Source organism: Chenopodium quinoa, unplaced genomic scaffold (assembly GCF_001683475.1).
Source record: "Chenopodium quinoa cultivar QQ74 unplaced genomic scaffold, ASM168347v1, whole genome shotgun sequence".
Lineage (NCBI taxonomy): Eukaryota > Viridiplantae > Streptophyta > Magnoliopsida > Caryophyllales > Amaranthaceae > Chenopodium > Chenopodium quinoa.
Genome location: NW_018744693.1, coordinates 94171 through 110714, shown reverse-complemented (window position 1 = coordinate 110714; position 16544 = coordinate 94171). Strand labels below are relative to the sequence as shown.

At 33.6% G+C, this 16544-nt stretch overlaps 3 protein-coding genes across 3 annotated transcripts; all 3 read right to left on the bottom strand.

Moving 5' to 3' along the window:
* Positions 1 to 5687: 5687 nt before the first annotated feature.
* Positions 5688 to 7494, bottom strand: LOC110702411 (BTB/POZ domain-containing protein At5g41330-like). The gene has a single exon (XM_021880113.1). It carries the CDS (start codon positions 7337 to 7339, stop codon positions 5948 to 5950), a length of 1392 nt encoding a protein of 463 aa, XP_021735805.1. The 5' UTR covers positions 7340 to 7494; the 3' UTR covers positions 5688 to 5947.
* A 772-nt stretch (positions 7495 to 8266) lies between these two features.
* On the bottom strand, positions 8267 to 9611 carry LOC110702259 (AP2/ERF and B3 domain-containing transcription factor At1g50680-like). The gene has a single exon (XM_021879966.1). It carries the CDS (start codon positions 9347 to 9349, stop codon positions 8267 to 8269), a length of 1083 nt encoding a protein of 360 aa, XP_021735658.1. The 5' UTR covers positions 9350 to 9611.
* Positions 9612 to 11092: 1481 nt separating this feature from the next.
* LOC110702410 (protein transport protein SEC31-like) lies at positions 11093 to 14572 on the bottom strand. Its single transcript, XM_021880112.1, has 2 exons — positions 14103 to 14572; positions 11093 to 12694 (listed from the first exon to the last, which is right to left on the bottom strand). The coding sequence occupies exons 1-2, from the start codon at positions 14208 to 14210 to the stop codon at positions 11477 to 11479; spliced, it is 1326 nt and encodes a 441-aa protein (XP_021735804.1). The 5' UTR covers positions 14211 to 14572; the 3' UTR covers positions 11093 to 11476.
* Between the last annotated feature and the right edge of the window lie 1972 nt (positions 14573 to 16544).

Sequence of the window (16544 nt, the reverse complement as noted above, 5' to 3'; positions counted from 1 at the left end):
ACAACCTAAGTCGGCAAATTCTTTTAAGTTAAATATTTCGGTGCAAAAGTCGGCACTAAAATGTCAATGCTATTAAATTTACTAGTAATATTACTTATTTATAGTAAAACTTACATGTATTGTCTTCGTAACTAGAATAAGTGGGCAATTAAATTAAAACGGCCTAAGTTGGGTGATAGTTGGTTGGACCGCCCATGAAAATATATAGTAATAAAACTTTATTTCAGTGCAAGGCCTTGAATTATACTTGTTGTATAATGATCAATCACTCAAGTGAGTCAAGCCCCTTTGTCTCAACAGTATTTCATTATTATTAAGGCAGCTCCTAATTAAATAGTGCATGTTCTTTTGATTTCAACTTATTTTTGACTTCCAAAATCTTAGCTTCAACGTAGGTTAATAGCCCTTTTTTTCTCTCCCTTTTCTCCCTTTGATGTGTGAATAATGTTGTTCCGATTCACGGGTTTTAATCTAGCTTTTTAGTTTTATACTACGTATTAATCTAACTTGTTCGTAAGTTGCTTACAATTGTATCATTTCCATTAAGTCATCTAAACTCGCAACCCTACAAATAACAACTATTGACCTAGTTACATTTAGCTATACGACATATACTAATTCACATGAATATATAGCTATTAATACTTTGTCTTTGATCTTTTCTTACACGGTAACATTTGTAGTTCGAGCACGCCTTCCGTATGTGGTACAAACTTTGAAATTAAACTTACTAAAAACCCCTATCCAAAACTGACTCTCATGATTCTAATAATCACTTACTTGAATAATGTTATAGTACTCTATATTTTACCAAAACAAGACATTAATCACAAAGCAAATATCTTGAAGACATTTTGAGCTATGATCACACATTCATACTCATACCTAAGAAATGATGCTTCATAGTCTCAGTCACTCAATTTAATGAGCCCCACATAAAAAAGACATAAACCATAAAAATAAAAATAAAATCAATATTGTTTTTTTTTTTTTTCTTTTTTTGACAAGAAAATCAATATTGTTGAAAATCATACTAATCATTATCATTCATCATCACAACTTATGGCATTTGTCAGGGGATATCAATATTTTAAGGGAATGATATTCGATTTAATCTCACCTCATTTATTTTGTTTGTAATCATTTTTTATTTTTAAGTGAATAATTATATCAATAGTTATTGTGATCAACGTATCTTTTATTTATCAATTTTTGGCAATAACAATTCCTTATCATGGAATATGTCTTTTAATTGATTGGTTTGTTGTGTTTGTAAGATGTATTCAATCATTTTAGAATTTAGATATCACATATTGTAATAAATAAATATGGAGTATAGATTTATGTCTTTTTCTAATTCTTTTACTACGTAGTTATTTTTTCCCTCGAATATGTCAATTTAGTATACTTTGTATCATTCATTATAAGAAACGGAGATAATACATAAAAAAAAAAAAAAACAAATATAATACAGTAAAGCAAACATAATAGCTTGGCTACCTAAAAGATAAATAAAGTGATTTATCGATATTGTCGAAGTAGAGGCCGATGGGCCCTAGATGGTAACTTAAATCATACAAATATAGACCCATTGTCAAGTCCAACATAAGAGGCCCATGCTTTGAATACTAAAATTACTTGGATTTTTATCTGAAAGAAAGTACAAAATATTGTCTGCCTAGTTGTAATCAGCCCTATTAATAATAAGTTTCAAACTTTAGTGCAACAAATAAAGAGGCTAATTACTAAATGTCCACTTACAATTGTTTCATTTTGACAGCTACTATTACAATAATATACTTGTATAATGCATAGACATCAAAGTCCATAATTCCATGTGACATAGGACAAGGCAATATACGAGTATCATCAATACGATATATAATTTATGAGGGCATGACATTTTTTTTAAGGTAAGATGAAAGACTACTGTACTGATAATTCTTACAGGTTTAGTTAATTCTAGCTCGTAGGTTGACACTTGAGACTAGAGGAGGAAGGTAAGGAAATCCCCCTACTCCTAAGCATTTTGTAGTTAAACGTCATAAGATGAGCTTCCCCCATCAACTCCACCAAGCTACCAAGCTTTGCTTGAGCTTGGTTGTGTATTGTACAATTGGCTGTGTCAAGAGTACAGTGTATAACGGTACAACTGTAATTATGTTTCATATTATGTCTTGATTCAATTTAAAAGAAAAATGAGTGAGGTTGTATCATGTCTATAGTTTAATTGATTGTTAAAAAATAATTATCTTAGCTATAGAGTATATAAATGGCAAAACTTTTGTGAACAAATAGTTTATTACCAAGGATACAAATGTAAATGTGTTTGGTGACCTACTTTAATAGAGTCTCCAATCTACTACCTTCGTTTCTTATAATGTGTAACAAAGAAACTTTTTATATCACAAATAATACTCCTTGTTGCACATAATAAGAAACGGAGGCAATATATTCAAATACGCCATATGTATTTGATTTCTATAAGAAAAGGGAAAAAAATAAAAATAAATAAAACATAGACAATGGTGATTGGTAATAGATAAATTGATGATACTACGTATATGATTGAACAAGAAGGGATATCCCTACCTTATAAAAAAGTAGAAAGTTGTTCTTATGAATAGTGCACGGACTTTTATACCCTTCAAAATATTATTTTACCTTTGTACCCCTATTTACCCTTCAAAATGTGTTTTACCTTTGTACTTTTATTTGTAATTTTGTACTCCAATGGTCCAACTTTAAATTGTTCTTACTCGTCTACATTTCCTTATACATTTGAACTTTCTCTCCTCCTCTCCATGGCTCCATCTCTTTGTTCACCACCTTCCCAAAATTCCCAAATCAAATTGTGGCCAAAAAAAATTGACAATACCAATATATAGCGGTTGTTTAATATTGCTAGCCTCTGTGGTGGATTAGGAATTGGTCGTTTCAGTTTTATCATTGATGATTCTTTCTCTATTTCGTGTTGTACCATCACAATTAAGTAATGCTAATATCAACACTGCAAAAATAAACAAACAACAATTCTGACATTTGTTCCTTTTCTGCATTATCATTGAAAAACCTAAGAATTATATTCTACAATGACTCTACATAGTATTTCAATTAAAGAATCACCGTATACAAATAGTAAAATAAAGATTTTTTTCAACATACGAGATATTTCACACATAACATTCAACTTAGCACGACTACAAACAAACAATGCATAAGCAATAGAAATACTACTTCCGGTTCAATGTACTCGCAATAAAGGGGTATTATTTGTGAGACATAAAATATTTCTTTGATGCGAGTAAATTGAACCAGAGGTAGTATATTCCTTTGCCAGTCTTTTATTCCTCCATGTGAAGTGCAAATACAAGACAAGTAAAATTAAGTTGCAAAGGCTAGCCATTCCCCACGCAACGCGCGCGTTGACTGCCCTAGTAAAATTAAAAATATATAAGGTGATGGGTTGTAAGCAGAAAATGAATATCAATATATAGCACATGCCGCACTAGTTATATTGTCTTCTCGATCACGGCAGGCAAATCAAACGGGCGTAAGACCTTAACCATGATATGTGTAATAAATGCAACCCCAAATCCAACTTCATACAACAACATGTCCATATCAAATTCTTTTAATTATTATAAATGATGTAGCTGATAAGCTCATTAAGTTACAAGGGCCCATGGCCATTAAATTAACTCATCCAATCGAGATTCGGTTGCGTAATATTATAGGAGATTGCTGCAACTATTTGTTGGATAATATACGACAACACATATACTTCATTTTAGTCTCGTGAAATTTTTTGATATTTTTAATGTAACTAAGTTGGATTGCACTATTTTTTGTTATTAAAAATCTATTAAATGGTTAGACTATTTTTTTTCTTTTCAATTTAATTCTCGATAAAGGATCGATGTGAAGCTAACTCGTAAATTACTGTTGTCTATATGTTTTCATCACGGTTAGTACTTAGTAGGCACTAATTGAACACTTGAGTAAAGTAATTAAACCCCTTGTCTTTCTTGTCTCTACTCTCTATGGATCCCCATGGATTGATGCTTTCATGGGTTGGGAGTCCGATAAACCACATTACATTTCAGTACTCCGTATTTTACAACATCAATCTTCAACATTATAGTTTATAGACCAGCCTCTAATTTCTTAATCCTTGCAAACTTATCTCGTTAGGCCTTTTAACACTTTGGGCCTTTATTGGTGAGAGTTAGAATTGTATGGATTTGAAGCTTTCTTTTTTTTTTTTTTTTTTTTTCGCAATCCGAAAACTCTGCTTTGATCATAGACAATACACAAACTTTTAAAAAAATCGGGTGTACAATAATTATTGTACATCCATTATAAAGATAACCTAAAGTGATTAAAAGTTACCTCTGAAATGAATAAAAGTTGCCCCAATATGAGTTAAAGTAACCCAATTCAAATAAAAATTATCTACGCTTTATTAGTAAAGAATCAAATTTTAAATGACTAAAAATCAATTATTAGTGATTGAATGTAATTAAATTACCTTTATAAAACTTTTCTTGTTGTTGATTTATATAAAAATTGTATTATGTTTAAAGTTACCCAAAAAAAGACAAAAAGTTACCCTAAAATTAGCTAAAAGTTACCCTTATACTGCTCGATGTACACTAATATTAGTGTAAACCGGATGTATACAAAAGTTTTTGTAGACAATATTCTCATGGGGTGAGCACGAATCGGATCCAATAAATGTCCGATATCCAATATCCGAATTCGATCCGAAAGGTTTCAATATCCGAAGTTTGAAAATTATATCCAATATTATTGTATAATAATTTTGAATTTTAGTAAAGAAAATGTAAAATATTACGTTGTACCCAAATTCTTGATTATTTTTTTTTTTTAGGAAAAAATCTTAATTATTTGGATCTAATATCCATTATCCAAAATCCAAAATATTTTGGATATTTGAAAATCCATAAATTGATATTCAAAATTCGATATCTGATCCGAAATAGCATAGGATCAGATATCCTACAATATCGTATCGGATGTGGATTGAATTTTCAATCATCTTCCATTGTAAATACTCCGTAAATCCTTTATTTTTTTTGAGGACACCGTAAATCCTTTATCCTTGTGCTAAACTTAGCAAGAGGTAGAACAAATTAAGAAATTCTGTAACTGAGCAACATATTTCCCTTTTTTTTATATTTAAAAGTCTTATTGTTAGTCCCTAAATTTTGTACATTAAAATTGGTGACCCCAATCAAATTGAAATTCACAACATAGCCCTGAAGTATAGGTACTCCATCCGAATGCCAATAGCTGCTGTCTGGTGTGAATAACTGAATATGTTGAAAGTGGTTCCGTGGCTGATACGTAGAACCCTCCTTGGATGGGTGCTACTGCTAGGGTTTAAGGAGAGCAAGGTAACTGACAAAGCTCATCGGTGGTAAATGGTAATACAAGTAAGCTGGACGAAGTGATCTGAGCTGCTAGCGTAGTCATGGGAGTATATTGTAGCTAAAGCTAAAGGCGGTTACATTGCAAAAACAAAACTGTTTACATTCAACCTTCATCAGCATCACCAACATTTTTGCAAACAGTTCAACAAGTATAGCAGCATAATTATATGAAAACCTGTTAAAGATGCACCTAATTAATCGTTTCTAATCGACTACACTACCATGAACAAATAACCCCAAACATTTATCATAGATCATCATTGATTCACATAATATCATACAAAAGAAAATGATGAAGAATTACCTCTTGCCAATCTATTTCATTCACTAGAAGTACAAGAATAACAGAATACAACATGCATTTACAATTAAACAAGAATTACAAAGAGCTAATGTTACATTCAAGTAAGAGAATATCTATTTCAAAAATCAAGGACTAGTATAGTAGTATCCAAGTGAAAGGATTACTAAAAGATTGTCATGGTTCACAATCACAATCCTTCGGTAGCGCCTTGCCAAACTTCAACAAGCTGCTGATCCTTCCTTGTGGCAAACATCTTGTTCCCACCAAATCTCAAATTGGTAATTTTGTCACCTCCCATATCCTTAGCTCTTCCCATCAAAGTCCTCCTAAAAACTCTACCATCCAACACATTTTCACCACTTAATGAAGAATCAACCAATACCTCAGACCATAATTCTATATCTCCACCTTTACTTACAAATACATCACTCCCATGACATTCAACTTTACATCCTAATCCCTCTTTTTTCGAATTAATCAACTTCGTTAGATTTCCTAAACAAACCCATTCACTTTCAGAACCAAGATTTCTCAAATCTAGGAAGAAAACTTCACCAGAATTGGTACCAACTTTAAACATACATGGCAAAGAACTTGAAACCGCGACATCAGCAAAGCAATCTACTTTCTCCTTCATTTCCCACACCACATTACCAGACCTAACATCCCACAATTTTATACAACCTACTACACCTGTTGGTCCACTATGAGAACCAGATGCCATTAACATATTATAACTTGAAACCCAACTTAATTTTGTCGCTGGTATAGTAGAAGAATCAAAATCAGCACCATATATCTCATTTCGAGCAATCTCGAAAACAGGCCTAAAATCACCCAAGAGATCATAAACCACAATAGCATTCGAGTTCCTTCGACTCGATTCGAAACTAGTAAACAAGTGCTCATTGGATGAACCAATGGCCTGAACATTTGAACTAGACCTAGTTGAATTCTCCCAATTCAAACACTGCCTCACAAAACCCTTTTCAAGATCAATTATTTGCAACCCACAAAAATCAGTGGCACCAGCAGCTACTACATCAGGGGCAACTGCCAATAATGAATCGACTGCAACAAATTCAGTCAAAATCGTTGACTTTCTACTCAAAGACCAGTCAAAGGAAGTGATTTTACTACCATGAGCAACATGAACAGAGCCAACTGACGTCGTAGAGATAGCAGAAATTGAATCTCTACCATTTAAAGGAAGAAGCAACGATTTCTGGAGAATTAATGGGTTGAATTGAGATGGGTTGGAGAGAGAATTGATTAAAATTGGCTCAATCCCATAAAATTGGGATTCGGAAATTAGGTCATGAAAATGAAAATTCTTGGATTTTAAGGGAAGAATTCCAGTTCTAAGGAGAGAGAGAAAGATTGAGAACAATTGAGGGTCTCGATCGATAAAGGGTACATCTGAATTTGAATTTGAAGAAGAGGAAATGGTAGAAAGGAAGGAATTGGGGCCAGCTAGGGTTAGGGTTTTTTGGGTGGTTTGAAAGAGTTCACCACCAACATTTAGGGTTACAATAGTTGATTCAGATTTGGGATTTTGAGATTCAATTGAAGAATTCATTGAGAAGCTTAGGTGGTAGCTTTGGTTACTTGAGTTCCAGTAGAGAAGAGAGTGTAAACTTCAGTTGAAAGTTTGACTTCGGACTTTCGGAGAAGACAATGTAGATTGTAGGCGGTCTAATCACAAAGTTGGATTAAATCGTACTCCGTATTTTGCGCTTTTCAGTTTACGCCCTCTAGAAATAAAAATACTACTCCGTATATCCGTTAAATGTTATATGCAATTTTAGAATATGTTATACGAAGTATCTCACAAATCACAAATAATACCCTAAAGTTGCACATAATATTTACAAAAGATAGTACAAGTGGTTTAATTTCTAATCATGGTTAACAATACAATTGCTTAAGTATCCTTACGAATGTTACGATGTTATTTGCATTGTGTTGGTTTAACAGCAATAAAAACAACATTAGTCTTGGATTGGTACGAAGAGAGGAAGGCAAAGTGAAGAGAAATGAGGGATGAGTCGGGTTAGGAGGGTAGCAAGGGGATATCGAATCGTCAATGGTTTGCGGTGGTTCACTAAGGGGGGGTTGAAATATTTGCGAGAGGGAGTGTAAGTGATGAGGAGGAAAAAGAAAATAATGTTACTAGCCTTTTTGGTTAGCATGAAATTGGGAACATCCAAGTCCCACTAAACTTCACAAATGAAGCAACTTTATTGATAGAATATACAATTTTTATCGTAAGGTTAAGGTTAAGGATAATATTTTGTAAATTTTACTATTGATCTCATTAGGTTTCCTAATAACTTGCATATGTATAAATATGATTAATGAAGTATGATCTGTATAAATATGATTAATGAAAAATACTCCAACGAAAGAAGTGTCACGACCGAACAATTATCATATATCAAAACCCAATGTAGAGATCGAAATTACAAGATATTAGAACTAAGAAGAAAGGAAATGGATGCAAATATTATTGGTTACTAGTATCTTCATCACAACTAGCAGGCACAAGTTGAACACCAAATAACTTCAACCCCTTATTTTTCTTGGTCTCAACTGCTTCGCCTTGAACCAATGATAACTCACTTCCATGCAAAATTCCTTTCTCCTTGTCAACTACATTATTATTCTTTGCTACATTTTCAACATTTTCTTTGTTACATTTCACAACCTCAATCATCCAAAATTTCTTCACATCATTAGCCTCATTTTCTCTAAACTCACACGTATAAAAAGTCACAATATCTTTAGCCTCTAATTCCTTCACCCTTACAAACTTGTTCCACCCTCTAGTAAACACAAAACTTTGGCTACTCTTCCAATAACAATACCGAAAATTCCAACTCTTCATTGTATTGTCATAGAATATCAACTCCATGTCTCCTCCTTGATCGCCGCCCTCTTCTTCACCTTCACATACACCAAATTTCCTCCCATTATTATCTTTAACGGGAAAATACTTTATAGCGTACCTTTTTGGAATAACAAGCCTATTGAGCTTTCCAACGTCGCTTGGGGTCAATTCCTTCCTAAAGAGTTCTTGACAATAGTACCCTTCTTGCTTGTTCATGCTATTATGATTATTACTTGTTTGGACATTGCTCACTTGGGAAATGGATGACAAATACTCACCAAATTTAGTTTGGTAAGACCCATCTTTGATCATGTTTAGCACTTGATCAGTACTATAGTGGGCTTGAAAATTGGGCTCATATATAGTAAGAGCAGTCCATGGGAAGTTTCGATGGGCATCACCGGAGTTCCCGTGTCGTAGCTTAATGGCGGCGCTATCATAGGCAGCAGCGGCAGTCGCCTCGGTTTTGAAGGTGCCCAACCAAATCCTGTGGTGGTTGGCATAGATTTGTGCTCCCCAATGACCATTTTGTTGATATACAACACCCTTGTATTTAGAAGAGCCACCATGTTGCCTGTTGGGCCTATCAACAGTGTTGGGCCTATTAACAGTGTTGGGCCTTTTTGGTTGAGAATTGGAGCTGTTTGAATCTGAGGCTTCTGCTTTAGTCATTGTGCTTGACATCCTCTCTTCTTCCATTAATTGAAATTACTCCTATGTCAATCAATTTAGTTAAATTCAATTTAACTATAACAAAAACAAGTTGTTTATATGTAATTGAAAATTAATTTGTTTCAATTGATAATGAAACCGAAATTTGAATAATTAGCCAGCAAAAGATCAATACACTAGTTGGCTAACCATTAAACCAATATGTATTGAACATTAGGAGATGTCATAACTTGACTCGACCGATTCGATCCAAATCCGACTCGAAAAATAGCTAATTCAGATTTCGACTAGCATGGACATGATAATTTAGCATGACTCAAGTTTTAAATTAAATCCGACCTGAACGTCCAGATTGACACCTTACACAACAACAATCGAGGTAACAAAAATATTACTCCCTCTGCTTTTATAAAACTTTACATAGATATGAACTAGAGACTTGGCTGGAATTCATAATAACTCAAGTATTCATAATTGATAGAATAGAGTGATCATTGAGACTAGGCATTGAATAAGCACATGGAATATTATCCATTAAAGATTGAAACTTTATGAATGAATATCAAATTGTTGTAAAAACAACGATTAAATTAATATACAGAAATCAATTTAAATTAAATACTGGTATAAGTTTAGAGCATACCTGAACTGAAGTTGTGATTACAAAGTTGCATAAAGAGAAGGTGGATTTTGTTGCAAAATTTAAAGAAATTAGGGAGCAAACATCTTGTATGAGTTTTTATACACAATAACCAAACACAGATTTATGAAACACAGATTTATAAAATAGAAGAGTATCAAAAAATTATTTTGGGAAGAGATTTATTTTGGGAAATTATATATCCTTAAGATATTTCCTCAAAAAAAACATATATATCCTTAAGATATCACAGCAAATCCTTAGTTAATTTAAATAAAAGTAGACAAATTTTTTTTTACTTTCTTAATTTTATGTAATAAAATCATGTAATGAAATCCCTGTAATAAAGGTCTCTAGTCAAATTTTGATTCTATATCAAGACTCAAAATCACTCCTTTGACAAATTTATGAGATTTCCTTCCGTTTTTTGTTTCTTATTTTTACCTTCTTTTTATTTTTCTAAGATTTAGAACAAAATTAAACCTCTAATGTTAAGCAACTTTTGATTTTTAATTGTGTGTAACGAAAGATATCACAATTTAAAAAATTAGAAGATACTCGTATAAAAATAGATGGGAAAGAATCCCTTTTGTTGCATGAGGATTGAGGAGTGATCAACGAACGATTAAGGGTCAATAAATACAATTAATCAAATTAGCACAAATAAAAATTGTCACGCTTTTTATTAATGGCAAATATATTTGTCAAAAAGAATATATTTGTAATTTATCCACCGTAATCATGTCAAATAGGTCATAGTCAATCAATCTAATACTTCAGATTTGAACCCTTTTGCAGTTTTGCACAAATAAACTTTTAGCCAAGTCGGGTTCGAAGGACGGGCTACGTGCAATTTTACAATAGTATTAGTGAGCTCAAGGCTGGGTTCGGGTTTGATTTAGGTCAGACGAATACAGTTTCCAAGTTTCAACTTAGTGTTTAAATCGATGATTCATTGACGAGTCTTGGTTGGGTTTATAATCAATCGGATCAGTTATCAACAGGTCCTTCCGTTAGGGTGAAGCATGAAGCAGCATCCACGTGGGTTCCACGTGGGTGCCACGGAACAACCAAAACCTAACCAAGAAGAGAATTGGACCTGAAAAGAGAGAAATTACCAAGAAAGAGAGTTTTTAAAAATCTGTACTAGCATTGCTAACTGCCACTATATGTATTATACATTCCAAAATGCATACAGACAAACAAGGCCTAAAGGACTATGGACTAAAGGGTTAGTTCTTCTGATAGAAGTAAAAATACTGTATTATCCATACCCTATTCCTAACAAAACATTGCCCATCTCCATCCCTTAAGATTCAATCTACTTCAAAAAGGATCAAAAAGGAAATCACAGTAATCCTAATGGATCCATCTATCTGAAGTCAGCATCGAACTACACCCGATAACTTTCGTTAAGGGACCAACAAATTAATGTGTTTCATGTGTTGTGTGTGTTTGTGTGTGTGTGAGTACATTGGAAGCAGGGTTTGGACCACCCAACATACTTACATCTGCTAGCTGACACCCGACTGCATCACCGGAAAAAAGGACCAGTTTTGGCAGGGAGCTTCTTCTTTGCCTATAACCTTTTCATTGGCCCACCAGTTCGAGTTGATACATGGTTTATCTGAATCCAAACCATTTACATGGTCGAAATTGAATTCCTTAATTGAACCGAGAGAGGCAGCACGCTGCTTATGATGCCTCTGTCCCTCCTCGAAATTTGTCTGCCCCTTCTCAGAAGTTCCAGCACTAGTACAGTCATCAACTGAGTTGTTAGTATTGTAATTTCTGTCATCGGCGTGCTGCAGTGCTTTAGGCAACGCTGTGGGCTTCTTTTCCACACACCTCACCACATCTTCGGATGTAAGCTCAAAAGAGACACGATGATCAATGAGATAATCGTTGTTTCTGTGTCCATTGGGTATATTTGGAAGCGATGAAAGCACAGAATCTTGTCGATCCAAAAGGATGTTGTCTCGAGACTGGGGCTGGACGGCATCTGGAGTCACAGAACCAGATGCTTGCTGTGAACTCCATTCACGCATGGGCCCCACTTCAAGGGTTAGCAGCTTCTGAGGGACTCCATATCGTATATCAGGGAAGTAGGGGTCAGGAAAGGGTGAGGATGTGCCTGATCCTGAGACAGCAGAACCAGGTGAAATAAGAGGGCCCACAGGGCTTCCAGGATGAAGAAGATAGGATTGAAAATCATAATGTGATGGAGGGAACCTATGACATGCATCACCATATCGGTGAATGGGATCAAGAAGTTGAGCAAACGGCACCTCAGGAGAGGAAGGAGTTGTCAGATGAACTGACTCAGGAGGCGGAGTGAAAGGGGCCGTGGAAGGTTCGGTAGTGTATGTCGAGAAGACAGGAGGAGTGACTAATTGTGTCTCATGGGCATATGGGCCAATGGCAAAAATAGAGCGGGGTCCACTAGGCGGAGAGTACAAATTAGGAGAGTGAGAGTTAAGACCTACAGAGGTTGCAGGAGAATGTAATGCTGATTGTGGTTCTGAAGGAAGAAATGATGCAGGAGATGAGGGAGGAGCAACAAAAGGCATTCTTATGGCAGATGGTTGAGTTGAATGTTCAGATGTAGATGCAGCAACTCCATTTCCTTGTGGTGTTGGCTCAGGGACAAGGACAGCATGTCCGAATTTTTTGCTATTCTTTTGGGAACCAAAACACCAATATGTGCTCAAACAGCCACTCCACCTTCGTTTCTGCAAGTAAGAGAATCATATGTAATAGACAAACTATCAAAGACCAGAGACCAAACTATCATATGTAACCACAGTCCACATAGTTGCGCAAGTTTAGCAGTCACCACACTATGAGCAAACTGACATACAAAGTAATCTTATTCTTAAACTTCCAATAAATTACATAGGAGGATTCGTGAATAAGCACACCACATACACATACCTTTTTTCTTTTATCTTTTATAAATCGCATCCTCATCAACCATCAAAAAATTTTACAATATGAGCATATTTATGATAAAAGTATTACATCAGATTGTCAGTTTTGGGGATAAATATCACCAGAAAAGATGTAGCTTGCTTAAACAATTTGACAATAATTAGCCTAAGATGTGTATAAGGGTTTTATCTTTATGTGAAAGGAAAGAGCCTTGCAATATGTTGTATACTTGTAAAACAAATCAACGAGATATGCTTAATAGTTAATAAGAATCATTGAATCATAACCTTGGAGGGTCAAGCAGGCATCAAGACATATATCCTTGCAAGTATTACTCAAGTTCAGGGATTGCCACAAAGGCACCATATAGTCACAAATGTATATCACATGAGGACATGAGAGACAAAATGTCAAAATTTCCTGGATACTACTCGGCTACACTCGAAACAAAAGAAAACAGATCAGGTGGTGAGATACAGAGAAGACTATTGAACATCTCTTTATCATCCTTACTCAACCTACCTTATACAGACTCCAACAATCAACATTTTGCATATATCAAGTCCTCAATGTCCCGATATGTTCTATAGCCATTTTACCCACCAGTCACCATACTAATACACTATACCATCATAATATTATTACCATTCACAACACCAAATCATCAAGGAGTCTCACGATTCGTGTTTACACACTGAAGTATTCGCGTAACTTGCTAATTAGACTAAGTTTCTTTTATTACTACTCCTATGAAACTTATCTATGATACAAACACATGGTCTCATGCTGCCTCCAATTATTAATATCAATCTTTGTTAGGAGCAAAGGCGATTTCGGATTTCAGCTTTGACTATTCTACAACAGACTTCTATTTACAAGTTCAGCAACAATCAATCAAATTCAGATCATTTTACAATACAAGTTTCACTCTCTAAACATTTCATAACAATCAAACAGTAACCAACAAAACCTACTTCAAAAACTCACTTACAATTCACATATTCAACATTTTGAATCTCAAATTTTATAAATTTTGAGCATATATAAAAGACCCAGATCTTGAATCTAGCACAAACTTAAATACACAGCAAAACCCACTTCATTTGATTAAGCAAAATCAAGAAAACTACCCTTTTTATTTTGATAAATTTCACAAATATTCCAAACAAAATATAAGTAAATATAAATAAATGAAATTGGTGAAATTACCTGAACAGAAGAAGGTGGGACCCGAGACTCAGCAGAAGCGATCGCAGTAGCAGCTGCGCTGACGGTCTCCATAGCACTATTCATCTCCCCATCTCCTCCTCTGTTCATCTCTTTCTCTCTCTAAAAAAAACTAACACTTTCTCTCTCTAGAAAATCACATACACAATCAAATTCAGATTAACAAAGTAAAAAAACAAAAACCCAGAAATCTTATGAAATTCTGAAGAGAACCCAGAATCCAAAATCAAAACTTTGATTCAGAAACTAACACAAGAAGTTTAAACAAGTTATTTAGGGTTGATTTTGACTTAGAAAAAAATAAAACAAATAAGAAAACCCCAATTAAAGAACAATAAATCCCAAATCTCTAAAAATCTGAAATTTTCTCTCTCTCAACAAATTTCTCTCTCTAAAACTAAGCTTCTGAATGTCTGCTGCTGAATTCTCTCTTAAATGGCTTTTGGGGTCAAACACGGCAATGACTTGATTATTATTATAATTATTATCAGAAAATCCAAAGCTTTTTAAAGTTTACTTCTAAAAGCTATTTTTACATCTGATTCTGTAATTATTACTATCATCAACTTCGCATTGACAAATATACCCTTAATTTAGAGTCTAATTTTCATGTGTACCATTGCCAAAAGCCAACAAGTGCCTTGTGATGGCTTTTAATGAGGAAATTATAAATATAAATACCAACATTAGAGTATGTTCTCTTACGTTGAAATTTAGTTCAGTTCAGCTCAGCTCAGTTCAGTTCAATTCAGTTCAGTTCAGTTCAATTCAGCTCCTAATTAATTTCCTTCTCTTATAAAATAATCAGTTCAGTTCAGTTCAGCTCAGCTCAGTTCAGTTCAATTAAGTTCAGTTAATGAGTACAGACCCTTAGTACATCTTGTATTTTTATATGTGCCTGACTATGTTATGTAACCGCTTATAAAAAATAAAGTAATCATATAATAAAATAATCATTATAATAATAACGAAATAACACTTATGAGATTGGTCACACTGCTTGAGCGTTACATAAAAGAATTTGTGTATAAATATATATACTTCCTCCGTTTGTTTTTAAATAGTTGCAAAACACATTTTTTCACGGTATTTTAGAAATGTGGGGTTTACCGTTCACGTGATATAATACACTTTAAAATGAGGTGAGTGGATGTTAGGAGTGTAATTTAACGGGTCATGTGCTTTAATTAAGGGAAATAATTTATGGAGTACATACTTTCTCTAATATAACTTTTCATTTATAGTGTGTTGCATACTTGCATGTATTGTGATATTTACATTTTAAGAAAGTATCGAAAGTATTAAAAAACGAAAGAAGTATAAAATAAATTTAGCAAAAATAAAATGAAAACAAAAACAGATAGAATTAAATGTAAGGGTATGAGTGTATGACACTTGCGCATTAAAAATTACTGCCGTTGTCTATCTCCATTATTAGATGCACATGATAGATGATAGGCTTATTATTCTACCTTTACTCTTTTCATTTTTATTTTTTTCACATTGTCACATTCCACCGCATATGATAATAATACTATAAATTCCACCATCTTAAAAATATTAAAGCTCATTTATGGTAGATATTGTTGAACCATAATTTATTTGGTATTTACAACATCAAGTATGGGCAAAATAATATATTTTTTTTCCTACAATGTAATTTAAATAAAGTCTACATATAAAATTTTTAAATCGAAAAGAAAAACTTTAAGCTATCACTCGATCACTCATTGATTTCAAGCTAAAATATAATAGGCTGAAATATTTCCAATGAAACAAATGAAATGCATGTTTTTTCTTCTATGAGTAACATGGTAAGGTTTTATGATTTTTTTTTAAATATGCAATTAATTTCAGAGAGTAACCAATCTCATAAGCGTCACTTTGTTATTATTTCAGTTACTTCGTTTTTAAAAAAATATGTACAATTAATATCAGATGAGAAAAATAGATTTATATGACGCAGTACACCTAAGGTAGTTTTTTTTTTTTTTTTTTGATAAGACACACCTAAGGTAGATCTATAAATGGATGTAAATTATTCATTACGAGCATAATTTATTTCAAATAAGCCACTGACTTGGTCACTAGCACATTTATGCGGAAAAAGAGGTATCTATTGGTGGTTAAGTATGCGTTTATTAATGGCAAAGAAGCAACCTTCAATTGGCCTACGAGGCTACTATGATGTTATCATCATCTGTCGAAACAAAAAAAACAAGGTGACGTGAGTTCTCTCCCATGACCTACGTGAATTTAACTATTTAAGGAGGTTATATACTACCTCCGATACATATTATTTGTAACGATTAAACATTTTTTTTTCTCTACTTTATGTCAAATCGTTGCAAATATTATGTAACAGAGGTAGTATATGTGATCATATTCGTGTAAAACCCTAAGGCCCTGTTCACTTCACCTTAA